The 22253-nt window shown below is 45.0% G+C and overlaps 1 protein-coding gene across 3 annotated transcripts in view; it reads left to right on the top strand.

Moving 5' to 3' along the window:
* The window catches only part of sdk1a (sidekick cell adhesion molecule 1a), an 892584-nt gene that overhangs the window by 688041 nt on the left and 182290 nt on the right, over positions 1 to 22253 (top strand). For all 3 annotated transcript variants that reach the window (XM_070901293.1, XM_070901295.1, XM_070901292.1), the window contains 3 exons: positions 13739 to 13879; positions 15981 to 16162; positions 21439 to 21554. In XM_070901293.1, the coding sequence (XP_070757394.1) occupies positions 13739 to 13879; positions 15981 to 16162; positions 21439 to 21554 (439 nt within the window). The remainder of the gene's footprint in view (positions 1 to 13738; positions 13880 to 15980; positions 16163 to 21438; positions 21555 to 22253) is intronic.

Genomic DNA, 22253 nt, shown 5'->3' with positions numbered 1-22253 from the left:
GTACATCAGTCATTGAAGATTGGCATGCAGGTACAGCAGGCGGTTAAGAAAGCAAATGGCATGTTGGCCTTCATAGCGAGGGGATTTGAGTACAGGGGCAGGGAGGTGTTACTCCAGTTGTACAGGACCTTGGTGAGGCCACACCTGGAGTATTGTGTACAGTTTTGGTCTCCTAACTTGAGGAAGGACATTCTTGCTATTGAGGGAGTGCAGCGACGATTCACCAGACTGATTCCCGGGATGGTGGGACTGACCTATCAAGAAAGACTGGATCAACTGGGCTTGTATTCACTGGAGTTCAGAAGAATGAGAGGGGACCTCAGAAACGTTTAAAATTCTGACGGGTTTAGACAGGTTAGATGCAGGAAGAATGTTCCCAATGTTGGGGAAGTCCAGAACCAGGGGTCACAGTCTAAGGATAAGGGGTAAGCCATTTAGGACCGAGATGAGGAGAAACTTCTTCACCCAGAGAGTGGTGAACCTGTGGAATTCTCTACCACAGAAAGTAGTTGAGGCCAATTCACTAAATATATTCAAAAGGGAGTTAGATGAAGTCCTTACTACTCAGGGGATCAAGGGGTATGGCGAGAAAGCAGGAATGGGGTACTGAAGTTTCATGTTCAGCCATGAACTCATTGAATGGCGGTGCAGGCTAGAAGGGCTGAATGGCCTGCTCCTGCACCTATTTTCTATGTTTCTATGTTTCTCCTTTCCCCCCCTTATCCTTTCCCCCCCCTTCTCCTTTCCCCCCCTCCCCTTCTCCTCCTCCCCCCTTCCCCTTCTCCTCCTCCCCCCCTTCCCCTTCCCCTTCTCCCCCCCGTTCCCTTTCCCCTCCTCCCCTCCCCTTCTTCTCTCCCCCTTCCCTCCATCCCCCTCTGTCTCCCTCCCTCCCCTCCCCCTGCCCCCCCCCTCTCCCTCTACCCCCCTCCTCCCCCTCTCCTCACTGTCAGAAACACAGACACTGACAGACAGAGAGTGAGAGACACACACAGACAGACAGACAGAGAGATAGAGACATTGACAGAGACACACTGTGGGGGCCGGGGGGCATCCCAGCACGCTGTTGGAGGGCTCCCGGTGCTGCAGTCGGTAAGTAGAAAATGTTTAATTTATTGATTTAAAAAAAAATTATCTTATTAATTTTTTTGGATTGATTTATTGGTTGATTTATTGATGTTTTTATCATTTATTATTGATGATGGCTCTTTATTTGTAAAACTGAAGTGTTTAATGTTTGTAAACCCCCCCCCCCCCATTCCCTACGCCTGATTTGTAACCTACGCCTGATTTTCTAAAGTGTAGACAAGGTTTTTTTCGAGCGTACAAAAATCTTCACTTACTCCATTCTAAGTTAGTTTGGAGTAAGTTTTCACTGCCGAAACTTTGAAAACAGGCGTAAGTGGCCGGACACGCCCCCTTTTGAAAAGAAAATTCTGTTCCAAAGTGAAACTGTTCTAACTGACTAGAACTGGAGCAAACCAAATGCCGAGAGTTTGAATTTCTAAGATACTCCGTTCTACACCAGTTGCTCCAAAAAATCAGGAGCAACTGAGGCCAAAACTTGGGCCCAAAGAGTCAGCACAGGCACGATGAGCCGAATGGCCTCCTTCTGTACTGTAAAATTCTATCATTCTGTCAGTATATGTGAAAACTGACCCAATGCGACCAGATGATGTCATCGATGGATAGCCTGTCAATGAAAAAGAGGATGGAGCCAAGAAATAATCCTCGACTCCAGAGGTGATGGTGCAGGGAGAGCAGAGACAGCTTTGCTGGAGATGCCCTAACTGCCTTTGGCTAGGTAGAAATGGAGCCATGCAAGAGCAGGCCCATAAGGCTGGTGGACAGAGGAGAAGATAGCATGATCAATCGTATCAAGAATTGTGGGATGATCCAAGAGGTTAAGGAGAGATAACATGCCATGGTCAGTCATAGCACTGGCTAAGGCTGCTTTAGTGAAGTGAGACTAGGAAAAGGAGAGGTGCAACGAGACCTGGGTGTCATGGTTCATCAGTCACTGAAAGTGGGCACGTAGGTACAGCAGGTGGTAAAGAAGGCAAATGGTATGTTCGTCTTCATAGCTAGGGGATTTGAATCTAGAAGCAGGGAGGTCTTACTGCAGTTGTACAGGGCCTTAGTGAGGCCTCATCTGGAATATTGTGTTCAGTTTTGGTCTCCTAGTCTGAGGAAGGACATTCTTGCTATTGAGGGAGTGCAGCGATGGTTCACCAGACTGATTCCAGGGATGGCTGGGCTGTCATATGAGGAGAGACTGGATCAACTGGGCCTTTATTCACTGGAGTTTAGAAGGATGAGAGGGGATCTCATAGAAACGTATAAGATTCTGACGGGACTCAACAGGTTAGATGTGGGAAGAATGTTCCCGATGTTGGGGAAGCCCAGAACCAGGGGACATAGTCTTAGGATAAGGGGTAGGCCATTTAGGACTGTGATGAGGAGAAACTTCTTCACTCAAAGCGTTGTTAACCTGTGGAATTCCCTGCCGCAGAGAGTTGTTAATGCCAGTTCACTGGATATATTCAAGAGGGAGTTAGATATGGCTCTTGCGGATAAGTGGATCAAGGGGTATGGAGAGAAAGCAGGAAAGGGGTACTGAAGGAATGATCAGCCATGATCTGATTGAATGGCGGTGCAGGCTCGAAGGGCCAAATGGCATACTCCTGCACCTATTTTTCCATGAGAAACATGGAAGGTAGTGTATGGGATTTGAATAGGGAGTTTCGGGAGAGATGGATACAGAGCTGGGAATGGCATATTTGAGGGCCTTGGAGAAGAAAGAGAGTTTGGAGTAATATCAGCTGTATTTTAGGATACCAGTGCACATAATACAGCGCCTTTCATAACCTCAGGATGTCCCAAAAGCGTTTTACGGCCAATGAAGTACTTTGGACAGAAAAACATGATCGAAAATGTTGGCATGGCAATTTACAGTTGTAAATATTGGCAGAATTTTAATATATCTTTAAAAGTAGCAACGCAGGTAACAAGGCCAAAACAAATGCAAACAAAGTCCTGGAGGTCATTTCTAGAGTAATGGAATTGAAATGCAGGGATGTTATGTTAAAATTACATAGAACCTTGGTTAGACCACACTTAGAGTGCTGTGCACAGTTCTAGTCGCCATATAATGGGGTCAAGTTTGAACGGCGCAGCCCCGCGGGCCACGCCTGATTTCCGCGCTCAAAACCGCGCCGAAAACTTACCTTGGTATTCTCCACACCCTCAGGTCGATCCAGGCCCTCGGCTCGGCAGCACAAGCTGTGGGGGGTGGAGCCAGGTCCCTGCGCTGAAAGCAGTGCTGGGACCTCTGCACATGTGCGCTAAAGTGGGCGCACATGTGCAGTAGCTCCCGGCGCCCAAAACTGTGTGGGAGGGGTCCGAAGCATGCCGCTCCTAGCCGAATGGGCTCACTGGGGCGGCGAAGATCAGGCTGCACCTCCCTCCTCTTCAGCTCCTGCTCTGGCTCCAGCTTCCTCCCCTGTTCAGCTCACACTCTCTCTGGCTCTCTCACCCCCACCCCCACCCCCACTCCCCCCCCTCCACTCCCCCCTCCCCCCCAGCTCCTGCTCCATTGCCCAACCATCCCCCCAGCTCCACTTATGGGGGAGACCAAAACTAGGGGCCATAAATATAAGATGGTCACTAATAAATCCAGTAAAGAGTTCAGGAGTGGTGAGAATGTGGAACTCACTACTACAAGGAGTAATTGAGACAAATAACATAGATGCATTTAAGGAGCATCTAGATATGTTCATGAGGGAGAAAGGAATAGTTGGATTTGCTGATGAAGTAGGGTGTGGAGCATAAACCAGTTGGGGCTGAATGCTATTTTCTATGCTGTAAGTTCTATATAATTCTTTATAAATTGTATATATATATTGTCTTATGTGGGAATGCAAAATTCAGTAGCCATTTCCTATTCATCAACCTTGTTTCGTCTTAGCTACTTGAAACAGAGAAAATAGGTTACATGTATTTTCAATTAGAACCAGCTGAATTTTAATTAGCCTTCTGACAACGTGCATTTTTTTTTCTAACAAAATGCCAGATGAAATATGGCTTGTTTATGAGGAACAAGCAAATTTATTCTGGACTATTTAATGCTGACAAGTTTAGTTATCTGCCGATTCCTATTTACTAGGGGGTAGGGCTGTAAGAAATCTACCTTTTAGCATTTGCTGTTTCACTTTTTTTTTTAATTGTGTAGCTTCACAGTTGCCCCTGCCCCACCCCACCGCTCCATTGTAAGCAGTGAGGAAATCAAAAGAATAACTTTGATGGGAAGTATAATTGCCTTGAGGATTTAGTATGTCAACATTTCAGTCAGCAGAGGCTCAAAATCATGTATTGTTAGCAATGCTTTGAAAAAAAAATATTTAAAAATTACACTGTGATTTCATAGGGAGGTGGGGAGGTGGTGATAGCTGCTCCCCAGAATGTGGAAACGTAATAGAAAAGGAAAAAACTGTTGACAATATTGTCCCCTAATTGGGCATTTAAAATCGAACTATGTCACTTCTTATTAACCATAAATACAACTGTGTGGTTGCAATTTCTTATAAATGGTTGCAGTGTTAGTCTAGGATTTTACTGAAAGTGTGGGAAACTAGTCAAGAAAAGCTCTTTCAGATGATTTGGATTTAGAAGCTACATAAGAACGTAAGAAATAGGAGCAGAAGTAGGCCATCCGGCCCCTCGAGCCTGCTCCGCTGTTCAATAATATCATGGCTGATATGATCATGGACTCAGCTCCACTTCCCTGCCCGCTCCCCATAATCCTTTATTCCCCTATCGCTCAAAAATCTGTCTATCTCCGCCTTAAATATATTCAATGACCCAGCCTCCGCAGCTGTCTGGGGCAGAGAATTCCATAGATTTACAACCCTCTGAGAGAAGGAATTCCCCCTCATCTCAGTTTTAAATGGCCGGCCCCTTATTCTGAGACTGTGGGTACAATTTTACCAGAGTTATGCCCATTTTTCTAGGCCGGAACCACTCCAAAAAATAAAGGTTCCAAGTTTCCCCGCTTTGTTTTTCAAATTTGGCGCTGCGTAGCCTGACCAGTCGCCTCTGGGGTGGAGCCTATTGACTGCGCCGAAAAATATGATGCTGCCCCATCTGCGCACACACAGGAAAAAAAAGATATTTTGACATGATTCCTATGAGCGCGCATGCGCAGTACAGCTCCTGATCTGCAGTCGGCCATTTTTAAAGAGCCAGTTGTGTGTGTGAGAGCGTTGAGTGCTGTGAGAGAACTGTAATTATCATTGGAAAAATCGGAGTTGCAATACAAGATGCAACTCGGCGCCAGGACCAATAATTTCTTACAGGATGAAGTGGAGGCACTAGTTACTGTGATTGAGGCCAGATGGCAGGAGCTGGACACCAGCAGAGGTCACATAAAAGTTCCACCCAAAGAAATGAAGAAAGACTGGAACCAACTTGCACAAGATTACTGCACAATGGTGACCACCCCGAGATCTGGAGGCCAGTGCAAAAAGAAGTGGCAGGGCCTTGGTCAAGTAGTTAATGTAAGTAATATTTTCATTTATTCAATGCAATTTCAATTGTAATGTAAAGGTGACCAGCTGTATATGTCCCACCCAACAGAAAGACACCCTCTCTAAAAAGTTGTATTTTCATCTTTACAGAGGAAAGTGGCACACAACAAAAGGGAAAGAACTCGGACAGGAGGAGGCCCGGCAAATCTGCACCCACTGACACCCTTGGAAGAGAGGTTCACTGTTTTGATGGACCCTGCCTGGAGAACAGCAACCACTACTGCACAAGCTGGGCCCATACCCGAGGGAGAGGGTAAGTCCTGCAAATTCCACAGTCTGGCTTTGCTAAATGTTAAGTACTGCACGGGCTAGCCATGTTTTGGTTCATGGGGATGTCTCCGTCAGCTACGCTTCGGTTGATGCAATGTGCCATCATTCATCGTGGTCCTTCAAATCAGCCTGCTGCCTGCGCTGTGTGAGCCTACTCATACCACCCACCCTGCCCCCTCCTCTGCTGCTAACCATTTGTCTGTTCTGTTATATTTTGCAGAACTTGAGGCCACCCTTGACAATGCAGAAGATGATTAGGACGAGGACGAGCCTGAAAAGGAGAACATCTTCCAATCCCACCTTCCAGACCAAGAGCATGGGAGGAGTGGATGGATGAAGCCGCCACAGTTGTATTCACTTTTGAGGAGGTGTAGCTGCTGCCCATTGAGGTGCCACCCCCTTCCCTGACGAGTGGTTTGAGTGTTGGGTGGGACATTCCATGGTTTCCCACCGTCCGAGGCTGGGTATTCCAGTGGTGGGATGCAGCGAGGCACACCCGTGGCCCCACCGTCCGAGGCTGCGGGTCCCAGTGGTGGGGTGCAGCGAGGCACACCTAGGGCCCCACCGTCCGAGGCTGCGGGTCCCAGTAGGATGCAGTGGGTGAGGAGGGGAAGGAGAGCTCAACCGCGCTCTCCTGAGGTGCAGGATCTAACAAATGTGGTTCAGATGATGGCAATGAGTGCGGAGAGCATTGACCTTGCGCGATCACTCCTGGACATCAGTGGGGTGGGTGATGAGGTATCGGGACTGTCGGGAGAAATGGAAACACTGTCCAGGAACATGAGGGAGGGAACATCGCAGGTAGCTGATGCGCTTTTCCTCAACGTGAGGGAGGGCATGTCTCAGGTAGCTGAGACACTTTTGGCAAACATGGATTGAATGTTGGAGGTAGTTGAGACAGTGTGAGGGAGGGAATTTTGGAGTTAGCTGCTGCAATAAGGGAACAATCACAGACCCCGTGCCCATTGAAGAATCAACTGCCACTCCCACTCCAATCCCCAGACCAGCCTCTGAAGAGCCCCAAGCCGGGCCCTCCACATTGCCACCTGCCCCCCCCCCCCCCCCCCCCCACAAACAACAAGTGCGCATTACCCAAGATGTTAGAAAGAATAAGCTTGGTACCAACCCGAGAAACACTGCGCCACTGCCTGCAGGCAGGGGTGGTGGAGTCACCAAGACCAAGTGCGGCAGGCGATCTTTGAATAAGGTGGAGGAGAGATGGGTGCAGCCTTTCTTTGCTGCTGTTATTATTATTGTTACTGTTGTAACTGTTCTCAAATTAAAAGTTTTTTGTAAGTTATGTAAATTTACAGGTTTAAAAGTTGGTAAGTGATCTTAAAGTTTGTAAATGATCTTAACTGAAAACTTTAAAGTTTGAAACAAGAATATTTTTTATTAAAGTTAAGTACAAACAAGTGTTAAACTTTTGAATAAAATTTATTTTAAATCATAACTGAATCATTTACATTACCATTATTAACACAACTTTTGAAGTAAACAAGAAGCATTTCCACCATTTGTTCCATTAACACAACACAACATTACGGAACAGGTACAAGCAGTAAACATGGTCCATGTGGAATAGTTGCCGCTGAGCCTTCAGGCAGCAAAGCGTTCATGGATGAGCTGCTGGCGCAAGGCTTGAGCAATCGTTAAAGGGGTGGCCCGCCCTCCTCCGCCGTCGTGCTTCGGGTTCAGCTTCCTTGTCGTCGTCATCTGCATTTTCCTCATCATTATCATCAGCCACTCTCACCTCAGTTGGGTCTTCTACTACCATCTGCTGCTGCGTCATGATGGCAAAGTTATGCAGCATGCATCACACAACAGCGAACTGACCGACAATCTCGGGGAAGTACAGCAAGTAGCCTCCGGAATGGTCCAGGCATTGGAAACGCTGTTTCAAGATGCCTATGGTCCTCTCTATCATGCTGCGCATCACACAATGTGCGACATGTTGTATTCACGGTCAGCTTCTGTCCGGGTTACACACAGGGGCATCGTGAGCCAGGTGGCGAGGCCGTACCCTTTGTCTCCCAGTAGTCAGCTCTGCCCTTCTGGCTGCTGCTGAAATCTAGCAGATATAATGCTCTCACGTAGGATAACCGCATCATGGGTGCTCCCAAGGTATTTTGCATCAACTGACATGATGCGATGAATGTCATCGCACATGAGCTGCACATTTATGGAGTGGAAGCCTTTTCTGTTCTTGTACATCTCGGAATTCTCCAAAGGTGTTCGCAAGGCGATGTGGGTACAATCAATGCAACCTTGTACCTTGGGGAAGCCAGCAATCCTGGAGAAGTCCACAGCCCTGTCACGCATTGCCTGGGTGGTCATGAGGAACTTTATGTAGTCATTCCTCTGGGCATATAGTGCAGCAGTCACCTGTCGAATGCAGACATGTGTTGCATGTTGAGAAATGGCGCGCACACCCCCTGTTGTAGCTTGGAAGGATCCGGATGCATAGAATGAAAGTGCAGCTGTAACCTTCACTTCAACTGACAAAACAGTCCACCTGATACTTCTAGGTTGCTTTCACCAACTCACAGATCTCAGTTACAACTTCTTTGCGGAAACACAGCCTTCTGGTACAGTCTGCATCACTCAGGTGCAGATACGAACGCCTGTCTCGATATACCCGACGTGGGTAAGGTCTCTTGCCCATCACCCTACTGGCTCTGAGGTTCCTCATGTGATGACATTGAATTAATTGTCGTCTCCGCAGCACCATGATGCAAAAGGCTTGCACAAGGTATGGCATTGTCAGTATTGCCCCCATGCTTAAATTTTACCTTTGCAAGAAGCTCCAAACGGCAGGCAGGCAGCACAAGGTTCTTTGTTCTCCCTCCACAGGTCTGTATGGGCCACACCCAGTTCTGAGTATGTACAGAGATAGGGAACCCCCGTCCCCCAACCCCCCCCCCCCCCGGGCTACATTTGATGGACAGTGCAGGCTTCTGATGCCTTCCGATCGCCTTCCACAGCCCCTCCAACCTCCCGGGCTACATTTGATGCGTGCTGTAGGCTTCTGATGCCTTCCGATCGCCTTCCACAGCGACTCCCGCTCTCCCCGAGTTACATTTGATGCGTACTACAGGCTTCTGATGACTTCCGATCGCCTTCCACAGTCCCCCTCTCCCCCGAGCTACATTTGATGGACAGTGCAGGCTTCTGATGCCTTCCGATCACCTTCCACAGCCCACCTTGCCCCCCCCCCGGGCTTCTTTTGCAGCCGAGCCCCTGTGTCCGGGCACAGGACTGATTCTGCTGGCCGACGCTCCGATCCTCCAGCCCTGTTTGCAGACGTTCAGTGGGTGGCCTGTCAGTTGAAAGAATGAAAAGTTACAAAATTACATCATACTTCCATTTACTGCATTATAAGGTAAATAAAATCTTTTAATATATAAATTTAAGTCTTCTTGACTTCCTCCAAAACTTTGCTGAAAAACAATGGTGTCTTTCTGCGCTGATTTTTCATAACTCACCAGAAGTTTTTCGGGAGTGGTCAGATACGCCGACCTAGGAGAAACTTTTTGGGGGCAAACTTCCATAATTGACAAAAACTGCCGCAGACATCGGGTTATGAGCCTAAAAAAATCATAACTAACTCAGTCACGCTGGCGCAGATTCCTTGGGGAGCTTTAATTTTAAAACTTACCACAAAAAAAGCGTCGCATGCCAAAAAAACGGCTCAACTCACCGGGGGAAATTGAGCTCGTTTCCCCTGAGTGCAAATATCCCCTCTGCATCCACCTTGTTGAGCCCCCTCATTATCTTACATGTTTCGATTAGATCACCTCTCATTTTTTGGAACTCCAATGAGTAGAGGCCCAACCGACTCAACTTATCTTCATAACATCATCCATGCCTCTGAGCCATACAGGAGGGCGGGTGTTACTACAGCCCTGTAGACCATGAGCTTAGTGGTAGATTTGAGGGCCTGGTCTTCGAACACTCTTTTCCTCAGGCGGCCGAAGGCTGCACTGGTGCACTGGAGGCGATGTTGAATCTCCGCATCGATGTCTGCCATTGTTGATAAGAGGCTCCCGAGGTATGGGAAGTGGTCCACATTGTCCAGGGGCGTGCCGTGAATCGTGATGATTGGAGGGCAGTGCTGTGCGGCGAGGACAGGCTGGTGGAGGACCTTTGTCTTATGAATGTTAAGCGTAAGGCCCATGCTTTCATATGCCTCGGTGAATACATTGACCATGTCCTGGAGTTCAGCCTCAGAATGTGCGCAGACGCAGGCATCGTCCGCATACTGCAGCTCAACAACAGAGGTTGCGGTGATCTTGGACCTGGCCTAGAGGTGGCGTAGGTTAAACAGCTTCCCACTGGTTCTGTAGTTTAGTTCCACTCCAGCAGGGAGCTTGTTGACTGTGAGGTGGAGCATGGCAGCAAGGTAAAGTGCGACTTCACCACTGACACCTGGGAGTCCCTAGCTGAAGACCGCCCTAGGTGAAGAAAGTGCATCCGGGAGGGCGTTGAGCTCGTCGAATCTCAGCGAGCGTGAAGAGGCCAGGCGCAGGCCGCGGAAGGAGCATGCGGCAAATCAGTCCCGCCCCCACCCCCCCGACGAATGTCTGTCACACCTGTGACACAGGGTCTGTGGCTCTCGCATTGGACTATTCAGCCACCAAAGGACTCACTTTAGGAGTGGAAGCAAGTCTTCCTCAATTCCGAGGGATTGCCTATGGGATGATGATGATCTTCATAAGTCTCCCTCCTCATCTCCGAAATCAACCTGGTGAACCTTTTCTGAACAGCCTCCGATGCAAGTATATTCTTCCTTTAAATACGGAGACCAAAACTGTACGCAGTACGCCAGGTGTGGCCTCACCAATACCCTGTACAGTTGTACCAGGTCTTCTCTGCTTTTATACTCTCTCCCCCTTGCAATAAAGGCCAACATTCCGATTTGTCTTCCTGATTACTTGTTGTACCTGCATACTAACTTTTTGTGTTTTATGCACAAGGACCCCCAGGTCCCTCTGTACTGCAGCACTTGGCAATTTTTCTCCATTTAAATTATAATTTGCTTTTCTATTTTTCTGCCAAAGTGGATAACTTCACATTTTCTCACATTATACTCCATCTGTCAAATGTTTGCCCACTCACTTAGCCTGTCTATATCCCTTTGCAGATTTTTTGTGTCCTCCTCACAATTTGCTTTCCCACCCATCAGCAAACTTGGCTACATTACACTCGGTCTCTTCATCCAAGTTATTAATATAGATTGTAAGTAGTTGAGGCCCCAGCACCGATCCCTGCGGCACACCACTAGTTACTGTTGGCCAACTGGAAAATTACTCATTTATCCCGACTCTCTCTCTTTTCTGTTAGTTCGCCAATCCTCTATCCATGCTAATATATTACCCCCAACCCCGCGAACTTTTATCTTGTGCAGTAACCTTTTATGTGGCACCATATCCAATGCCTTCTGGAAATCCAAATATACCACATCCACTGGTTATCCCTTATCCACCCTGCTCATTTCATCCTCAAAGAACTCCAGAAAATTTGTCAAACATGATTTCCCTTTCATAAAACCATGCTGACTCTGCTTGATTGAATTATGCTTTTCCAAATGTCCCGCTACTACTTCCTTAATAATGGACTCCAGCATTTTCCCAAAGACAGATGTTAGGCTAACTGGTTGATAGTTTCCTGCTTATTGTCTGTCTCTTTTTTTTAAATCGGGGCATTACATTTAATGGATCTAATGGACTTCTCAGGGCTATGTGATTTACAATTTGAGAAAAATGTTTAATAATTTTATCTGAATTATACCAGAGTAGAAAGTATCCCTGGATGGCTCCCATGTATCAGAAATTGCAGGAGACTCTCAGTGTGTGTGTGTGTGTGTATATATATGTTTTTTGTTATTGGTGAAGTCATTGGATATTTAAAACAAAACTTGTGTTATTGTTAATACTTAACAAGTAGGACCACACCCTCTGGGCCCGCGACTGGGACCTGCAGCACGCCAACAATACACCAATGAGGGTGGCGGACTAATTATCCTAAGTTCTGCGCTGGCTACTTCAGGCATGTGCAGCATGCGCTACACCTGGAGCGCAGGATCGCGCAAAGATTCAGGTGCGATCCAATTTGTAAGCCAGTATCTTCAGGGATATCCACTTTGGTGGCAAAAACAGAGAGACAGACTATTATCTGAATGGTGACAGATTAGGAAAAGGAGAGGTGCAACGAGACTTAGGTGTCAGGTACATCAGTCATTGAAGGTTGGCATGCAGGTACAGCAGGCGGTTAAGAAAGCAAATGGCATGTTGGCCTTCATAGCGAGAGGATTTGAGTACAGGGGCAGGGAGGTGTTGCTACAGTTGTACAGGGCCTTGGTGAGGCCACACCTGGAGTATTGTGTACAGTTTTGGTCTCCTAACTTGAAGAAGGACATTCTTGCTATTGAGGGAGTGCAGCGAAGATTCACCAGACTGATTCCCGGGATGGCGGGACAGGCCTATCAAGAAAGACTGGATCAACTGGGCTTGTATTCACTGGAGTTCAGAAGAATGAGAGGGGACCTCATAGAAACATTTAAAATTCTGACGGGTTTAGACAGATTAGATGCAGGAAGAATGTTCACAATGTTGGGGAAATCCAGAACCAGGGGTCACAGTCTAAGGATAAGGGGTATGCCATTTAGGACTGAGATGAGGAGAAAATTCTTCACCCAGAGAGTGGTGAACCTGTGGAATTCTCTACCACAGAAAGTTGTTGAGGCCAATTCACTAAATATATTCAAGAGGGAGTTAGATGAAGTCCTTACTACTAGGGGGATCAAGGGGTATGGCAAGAAAGCAGAAAGGGGTACTAAAGTTGCATGTTCAGCCATGAACTCATTGAATGGCGGTGCAGGCTAGAAGGGGCCGAATGGCCTACTCCTGCACCTATTTTTCTATGTTTCTATGATAATAATGTCATTAATTGTGCAGCACAGCGGAAATCCCCAGTAACAATTTTTATCCATATAAAATATATTTATCTGCCATTTTTCTATTCTTATCTTGGTAAAAACATGCATAGAAGGTAAATAATAGCTTTGTTCAGCAACAGGAATGTTCATTCTTTCTCTCTCCTGTTCCCCCCCACTATGTGAAGGGAGCTGGAAGAACTTAAGCAAGTAAAGGATATAAATAACTGCATACTTCCTCTCACACTTTTGTTACTATCTGTTTGGACTTCAATTACTTTACTTCAGTAAAGATGCCAATGACATTTCCATCATTCTCCTCTGGTAAATTTCCCTCATATTTCTTTCTCTCCATAACCTTCCTCCCACAAATCAACATTTTATCCCATGTTGGAAAGCATTCCAGTTCAAACAGCCTTCAAAAACTGAGACAGAGACAAACCCAAACTAGAACTGGAACCCCAAGTTGTCGGGAAATCTAGAGGCATAGATGGGCCAGGGGAGTATTCAGGGACATTGCTGTTACTGAAAAATGTTTAGCAAATGGTGTTTGTGTTCTCACGATGCAGCACATCCCTGAGTCTGCCTTGCCAAAAAAAAATCTACTGCCTTGAAAACTGTCCAAGCAGGTAATATGATGGCTGCACTGATATATACATTTTCAGCACCTAATCTGAAAGCTCTAAAACTGAATTTTTGGCGCAAAATGACTGCTAGGAAACTTCCTGAAAGACAACATTGCCCTCCAACATTTTTGAAATCAGAGTCACAGAAGTTTGTTATATTTTCTTATTCTCCATGGTGCATCTGCTTTTGGAATTTAGCATTTTTAAAGAATATTGATTGAAGAAATGGTTTTACTTTTCGACTACTTTATGACATACATGAACTAATATCCATCAGTGGAACAATTCTAATGTTTTGATGCATTATGCAATGTGCTTGGTTTCAGGCTGCTGTTACCTGAAGAACCTCCTAGTGCCCCTCCTCAGAACATTATGGCCAGTGGCCGAACAAATCAATCCATAATGGTACAGTGGCAGCCTCCCCCAGAGCAGGAGATCAATGGGGTCCTCAAAGGATATATCCTCAGGTACAGAGTAAAACAGTAATAAGCTCTCATAAATCAAGAAAGGTCCAGCTAAAAAAAAATGGAATCCACATAGGAAAATTGCCAACGAAGGGTTTTAAAGAAAAGATATAGAAAGTTATTCGGAATTATTACGAGATCATATCAATTGTGGGGTTTTTTGCAGTACATTAAATATTTACTTTGCCTTCACACACTGCGCAACAGAAATAGTGGATGGGGGAAAATCTGGACTAATTTCTTTTGGAAATTGAAGTTTTAATAAAATATCACAGTATGAGTTAAGAATAATATTATAAACTGTCTTTGGTGCTTTTACTGTTTTTTTGTGGAAATTGAACACTTTACTCGGGTTTTTTTTACAGTGCTGTGCTGGTTTTCTTAGCGAATTTGCTGCTAGAGACAATTCCTGAAGGGACTGCTGGTGTGATGGATTAACACAGTATCCTTGCACCTCTGGGACCCAAGTTTAAATCTAGCCTGGACTGACTGGATGAAAGTGCCCTTTCTCTGCTGCCTATACAAGTCCCATGTGAAATTAATTTTAGTCGAGTTTAAGTCCAGTTGCAAAGGGCACACAGCACAAAATTGCCCATAATTTGACCCTAATTGATGTAAAATTGTCAGCCTCACTTAGAGGCCATGGGGAAGGCATGTGTGGGAAATGGAAACAATCTTACTGATGGCATAGCATACTGTTGTGGCCGCGAAGAGGGAGTTTATCTTTTTATCTTAATGTACTACACTGACACTGGACTGCTTGAAGCTGACACTGAGTGCCCAAGGTGCAAAGGTGACCCATTCCCCAGTCTCAACATCGCTTGCCTTAATAAGCAGCAAAAAAAAGGATGAAGAATGTGTTGCAATTCCCACTGCAGTCTCACTGGCCCTGCAATGATACCAGATGGAATATTTTAACAGCTGTGCTGGATAGATGCAGACTGTCGTGGAGATGGTGTGTAGCAATTTAGCTCACTGCTGTTCTTTTCATCTTCTGCAATTATCATGATTTACAATGATCACACCGGAGAGACAGGTGGTAATGAAAACAACAAAATGATCCCAGGATGTTAATAACACCAATATTGAAAAACAACAATAAATTAGTTTAGGGGACAAGCATGACATGATAAAACAAAACAGTCGTTAGGTGTGTTTCTTGTATAATGCTTATTTTGGCAATATGATAATTAGTAATATTAAAATAGCAAGAGAAAGTGGTTTGCTAATAAACCATCGGAACTTCTGATGAAAGGTCATCAACCTGAAACGTTAACTCTGTTTCTCTCTCCACAGATGCTGCCTGACCTGCTGAGTATTTCCAGAATTTTCTGCTTTTATTTCAGATTTGCAGCATCTGCAGTATTTTGCTTTTGAATGTGGATGTGTGGTTTTTCAATTCTATTTACTGTTCATCCCTTGCTGTTTTCAAAAGCCTTCAAAGCATTTTAATGCCAATTTTGTGGAATGTCACTCTTCCCAATTGGAAGATTTTCCTAGGTTTTAAAAATAATAAATACCATGAACCAAATCTGTAAGTCACACTTTGATACAAGATTTTGTGACTAGTTCAGTGGCACAGGTGATCAATTTATGCCCAGTCCCAATGTAAAAAAATCTGGGTGCAACTTTTGCATCCATGCAATGTATATATCATTTTTATGATATTTTAAGTTGATCCACCTTGTTTTTGTTTTATCCGTCACAATTATCATTTATGTTTTTATTAATTATCGCATCAGGAACAATATAGACAAAATAACCACAGGCTGTGGACAATGGCCATCTCAGTATTTTGTGATGTTTTGATATTTTTAGCAATATCCTCCTAACTGGAAAGGAATATTAACAAACTTGCAAAGTGTTAAAGTTCCTAGCAGAGATGTGAGTTAGAAAACATTAAAAAAACTCAAAACATTGCTCCTCATTTTTGTCACAAGTTCTACACAGTGTGTTGCAACAATTTATATTTCTTTAAGGTTATATATCAGTATTATATCACACTAACATTATTCATGGCTTTGTTTGTATATATGAAGTGGATCCAATCCCACTACAATTCCCATGTTATCACTTTGAGTTTCAATCTATTTTTCCTTTGTAGGTATCGACTTGCAGGCCTTCCAGGTGGATACCAGTTTAAGAACATCACTAACCCTGAAGTGACCTATTGCCTACTTAAAGACCTCATCATTTGGACCCAATATGAAATCCAAGTTGCGGCCTACAACAGCGCTGGGCTTGGTGCACACAGCAGGGCAGCAACTGAATACACGCTTCAAGGAGGTGAGAAAATCACTTTCAAAGATTTGCTTTTTAAAAATGATATCTTGCCTTACATCTTGACATTCTTCCCCTCAGGGGCTGCCATTGTCCTATTTACAGCTGTTTCAATTTGGCAGTAACAAAATGAGCCCCAGGCATCTGATCACTTTGACATTGATGTCAATCCTTACTCAGTCAAATGGAAACAAAATGTTCTTTAGCAGAGACCGTTTTTCTTCACTTGTGGTGAAATGCAACAACATTGTACATTACTCAAACTGCCCCCTCTTTGTTCTGACGAAGGGTCATCGACCTGAAACGTTAACTCTGTTTCTCTCTCCACAGATGCTGCCCGACCTGCTGAGTATTTCTAGCAGTTTCTGTTTTTATTTCAGATTCCAGCATCCGTGGTATTTTGCTTTTGCCCCACCTTTGTTTTATGTTTAATTTTACTGTTGTCCCATAGAATAGATTCACTGAGGATTGATGAAACTCATCAGCAGCGTGGCTGGTGAATTTAAATTTCCAGGAGTCCTGGGAATAAGACCCATCACTGCAGAGATTGCACAGCTAACATCTTTCTTTTTAAAGATGATGCTGATCTCCTCAGCATTTGTCCGAGTAATCTGGGATATGGAGCTGCTAAAATGAAACTGTTTAATCTGACCTATCCCTTTAAAGACTCTGTTCAGCTACTTCCTGTGGGGAAATGAGACTAATTGCTTGGGGAAGTTTCTGTCGATGAAGCTGCTGAAATGAAATTGTGTTTAATCTGATCTGTCCCTTTTAAGCCTAATTACTGAGGGAAGTATCTGTCAATGGGCAACTGCTTATAAATTCTCTAATCCTAGAAAAGAGGCCAAATTATAAAGGACACAAAAACCAGCATGAAACGATTGCCTTTCTTCTTTTTAAATACTTATGACACTTTGAAGTATACCATTTGAAATGTAGCAGGCACAAGACTTTATGGGCCAATTTTGCTGACCTTTGTGCCCAGGGAGGGGAGCACCCATTTCCCAAGTGCAACGGTCAGGGAAAAAGGGTGAAGGCTGCTCCTGGCCTCCTATTTCTTTCTCCTGTCATTGTGGCCATGGGGCAGTCATGAATCAAGTGTTGGGCTTGAGGGGGTCCAACAGCAGGCTAAAGAGGATCCCAGAAGGTAACCATTTAATTTTTGAAAATTTGCCCAGCCAATCTTCAGGCCTTGGGGCAATCTTGCTGCTGCTCTTCAGAAGCAGCCAGAAACACACCTCCCCTTTTGCCAGTGCTCGGCCAGGAAATTCCAGTGGGCCTGGGCAGATGCAGCACACTTTGGGTGTACTGTCCCTATCCAGAAATGGGGCAGAGTGAGAGGTCTGAAAATCTGCCTGTATATTATATCACACTCCAATGTGCTTCATTTATGTTTACATTTCAATTGCGGGAGAGGAACCAGTTACAAGAATTCACCAGTGGTGAGCAAATCAGGACTATTGTTAAAATGGCTAAGTCCAAAAGTTCTCATGGGCTTCAGGATTCTGACACTATTATGGTAATACAAATTTGTATCTGAGGCAACGACCAAATCCATGAACAACTACTTTGAGACCAACAGATTGTTTTATCTGCGCATGGCTGGGAACATGAATAATAATTTGAAAAGACTAGCTTTGAGTAACTTATTTTAAAACCCAACTCTCTCCCCATCAGCTCCAAACGCTAATTCCATCACTTTTTTCCAGTCAGTTTGATCTTTTTTTCATGCGGTTTGTCATTAAAGAGAGGAATGGCAACTGATCTTTTCAATCTGACTGCAGCCATTTCTTTCAAATGATTGTTCCATCTGGAAATTGTGTGTCACTACTCTACTGCATACTAATATGAAATTATAGTTTCTGAATGTGCAAAAGCCATAAAATAAAACCTTGTGACAATGAAGGGTTGGATTTTTTGTGCCAGATTTACATCAGTACCCTCCAAGTGGTAAGTCAGGGTTATGAAATTTCAAGTCTGAGCTTCAGCTGCCTGATTGTCTTGAACACCTCTTAAAACTAGTGGATCAAGTAGCTTGTGCAATAGTTTGCTGCTCGTTTTATTGGGCCATACAGCAGTCATGCTCAGGAAAGTTTATTTTTATTTTCTCCCTTAGTTAGGTGTTCTTGTGGCCAGTACCATTTCCCCAGCTGAGGGAATGGGTGGGCAATATGTAGGCAGGCCACACTAATGGCATCTTTGATACATTCTGCTTGAATGTATACAACAACACGTGGTGATTCGCGTCTGATTGTCCGTCTTTCCATGTAATGATGTTTAATCACCTCTTTAGCACAAAACATGACTGGGAACTTGATGTGGGTGTGACCCAGAGTCCCATCATCCCATGTGCCAGCATTGCCGCAAATCATTTAAAAAAATTTCTTGTTCATAGATAACATTTTAAGTTTTACTCTGCATTCCAACATGTTCGAAGAAAACATGTTTCAGTATTGTTTGGACAGTTGGACTTTGATTATTCAGTGGCATTTCCACGTCAGAGTGTCTTTTCTCCTCATGATGTGCCCAACTACTAATACAATTATATTGTGTGTTCTATTCTGAGCAAATCAGAAGGGCTAATGTGTGGAATGAGACTTTCAGACTTCCACAGAAAGGAAGGGTGAATCAACCTGCACCACTCCCACTCCCAGTAGCTTCCAAGCTATAATAAAATGTGTCAATACAATGTGTCATTCGGTATAAAATGCATGTTACCGGATTTCCTGTGTCATTGGTACTATTCTGCTACGGTTGAGTGAGACCCAATTAAGGCCAAAAAATCTAATTGCACTTAAGTAAACAGAAGCTTGAAAGGTTGCTGCACAAGATAAAAGTTCACGGGGTTGGGGGTAATATATTAGCATGGATAGAGGATTGGCTAACTAAAAGAAAACAGAGAGTCAGGATAAATGGTTCATTTGCGGGTTGGCAATCAGTAACTAGTGATTAGTGCTGGGACCCCAACTATTTACAATCTATATTAATGACTTGGATGAAGGGACCGAGTGTAACGTAGCCAAATTTGCTGATGATACAAAGATGGGAGGAAAAGCAGTGTGTGAGCAGGACACAAAAAACCTGCAAAAGCACATAGGCTAAGTGAGTGGGCAAAAATTTGGCAGATGGAGTATAATGTTGGAAAGTATGAGGTTATAAACTTTGGCAGAAAAAATCAAAGAGCAACTTATTATTTAAATGGAGAAAAATTATAAAGTGCTGAAGTACAGTGGGACCTGGGGGTGCTGGTGCATGAAACACAAAAGGATATATGCACGTACAGCAAGTGATCAGGAAGGCCAATGGAATCTTGGCCTTTATTGCAAAGGGGTTGGATTATAAAAGCAGGGAAGTCTTGCTACAGGTTATACAGGGTATTGGTGAAGCCACACCTGGAATGCTGCATGCAGTTTTGGTTTCCATATTTAAGAAAGAATGTACTTGCTTTGGAGGCAGTTCAGAGAAGGTTCACCAGGTTGATTCCGGAGATGAGGGGGTTCACTTATGAGGAAAGATTGAGTAAGTTGGGCCTCTACTCATTGGAATTCAGAAGAATGAGAGGTGATCTTATCGAAATGTATAAGATTATGAGAGGGCTTGACAAGGTGGATGCAGAGAGGATGTTTCCACTGATGGGGAAGACTAGAACTAAGGGGCATAATCTTATAATGAGGAGCAGCCCATTTAAGACTGAGATGAGGAGAAATTTCTTCTCTGAGGGTTGTAAATCTGGATTTTTCTGCCTCAGAGAGCTGTGGAAGCAGGGTCTTTGAATAAATTTAAAACAGAGATAGACAATTTCTTAACCGATAAGGGATTAAGGGGTTATGGGGAGTGGGTAGGGAAGTGGACCCGAGTCCATGATTGGATCAGCCATGATCGTTTTAAATGGCAGAGCAGGCACGAAGGGCCGTATGGCCTACTTCTGCTCCTATTTCTTATGTTCTTATGTCAAGCTCCTGCCATTGAGACTTTAATTGTTGTTTGGCCAGAGAATTTTCAGATTGGAATGTGCCCCTCAGTTTCAGGCTCCAGGTAATTTATGTGCTTTTTCTCACAGTAAATCAGCTGTTTTTTAAGTGCAAGAGTAGTATACAGATTGAATCTCACTTATCCGACACCCTCGGGACTAGGCCTGTGCCGGATAAGGGATTTTGCCAGACGAGGGGAGGTCATATGTTCTACTGTCTTTTACAACAGCCAGCCCCGATACAGATATCCCCGACCCCGCGATCCGGCCACCCCCCATGATCTCCAAGACTCATTGAAAGTAATGAAGAGGTTTTTTTCTTTTTGTTTAGCAGAACGCTGAGGGCAGCGGGGAGGGGAGGAGTGGCCAGCCCAAGGACACAGCCCGCTGGCCCAACCCCGGGTGGAGTGCCGACGGGAGGGGAGGAGCAGCCAGCCCAGGACACAGCCTGCTGGCCCAACCCCGGAGGGAGTGCCGACGGGAGGGGAGGAGCAGCTGGCCCGACAGCGGGGAGGGGAGGGGAGGGGAGGAGTGGCCAGCCTGAGGACACGGCCCAACCCCGGAGGGAGCGCCGATGGCAGCAGGGAGGGGAGGAGCGGCCAGTCCAGGACCCAGCCCGCTTCCAGAGGGAGCACCAACGGCAACAGGGAGCGGAGGGGAGGAGCGGCTAGCCCAGGATACGGCCCCACCCTGGCCAGGACGCGGGAAGCAGGTCGATGGGCCTCAGTGCATAAAAAAAATAACTTATCAAGCTTTTATTTATAATTTTATTCAAAATATAATTATTAGTAGAACAGGTTGAACCACTCTCTTCACCCCCTGCCCCCGACTTGAATACCACCCTCAAGGCCACTTAGGCAATCAATGCCTTCAGAATTGGACTGAAGAAGGATTCTCCGTCTTCAGGAGAGCAGAGAATATTGGTGAGTACGAAAAAATGTATCTGCGCATGCACCACCCGGCGGCCGGGAATGGTGCCAGACGAGGGGTGGTGCCAGATAAGAGAGTCCTGGATAAGAGAGGTTCAGCCTGTACCATATAATGCACTTATAGTCTATTCGAGTGTATCCCTTTTAAGGCCATAAAGTCTAATTGCTTTTAAGTAAACAGCAGCTCAGATGGTTCAGAACCTTTTGTTGCTTGCTCACAGAACCTTGCAGAATGGAAAATGGGAGCATTCAAAGATTGGTTTGCATCTGTGGTTCATATTAAGAAAGAGTTTGCAAAGCTCATATACTGTCATCAGGCATATTTGTGTTGATTGCATCCATTGGTGAAAAAGAATGTGACTGGCTGTTCTGATTGTGTGCAGTGCCAACAGCACCCCCACAGAATGTGGAAGTGGAAGCTGTGAACTCTACTGCTATCAAGTTTACATGGGATCCTCCGCCTCAGCAGTTCATAAATGGTATCAACCAAGGCTACAAGGTAATAAAACAGAATAAAAAATTGAATAAAGTACAATGTGGTTTAAAAAAAATATTTATCCTGCTGAAATCTTCCTTACTTTGGGTAAATATACTGTCAGATATAGGACTGAAACAAGCAAATCAGGAAGCAAATTTGATCCCTGGTCTATGCTGAGTTAGCTGATCTCATCCAGAGTGGCATTAGTGGCCTCTGAACCCCTGGACTAGGGAGGGGGAAATAGCTGGACTTCCCCCTCTCTCCCCCCCCCCCCCCCTAGCCCCTGCTGAAAAGTGCAACTGTGGATGTAGGAAGAAAAAAAGACTGAACTTGGTTGTAATGCCTAATATTGAATTTTTAAAAATTCATTCATGGGGTGTGGGCATCGCTGGTAAGGCCAGCATTTATTGCCCATCCCTAATTGTCCTTGAGAAGGTGGTGGTGAGCTGCAGTCCGTGTGGTAAAGATACTCCCACAGTGCTGTTAGGGAGGGAGTTCCAGGATTTAGACCTAGTGACAATGAAGGAGGTCTTAGTGAATATTCTGTTGATATTCACCATCGAGACTTGCGCATGAAGTGGCTACAAAGGTGAAGCACTGGAGAGCCAGCGGCACCTGTAGAACCATATCTCAGCACCTGAAGAAAGGAGGGGAGAAAATTGGAGGGGGAAAAAGAACAGGGAATAGTCTGTTTTGAAATTGTAAATTTATTTTTATGTA

The sequence above is a fragment of the Pristiophorus japonicus genome, chromosome 15 (assembly GCF_044704955.1).
Source record: "Pristiophorus japonicus isolate sPriJap1 chromosome 15, sPriJap1.hap1, whole genome shotgun sequence".
In the NCBI taxonomy this organism is placed as follows: Eukaryota; Metazoa; Chordata; class Chondrichthyes; family Pristiophoridae; genus Pristiophorus; species Pristiophorus japonicus.
Note: the sequence above shows the minus strand (reverse complement) of the source record. Positions and strands in the feature narration are given on the sequence as shown.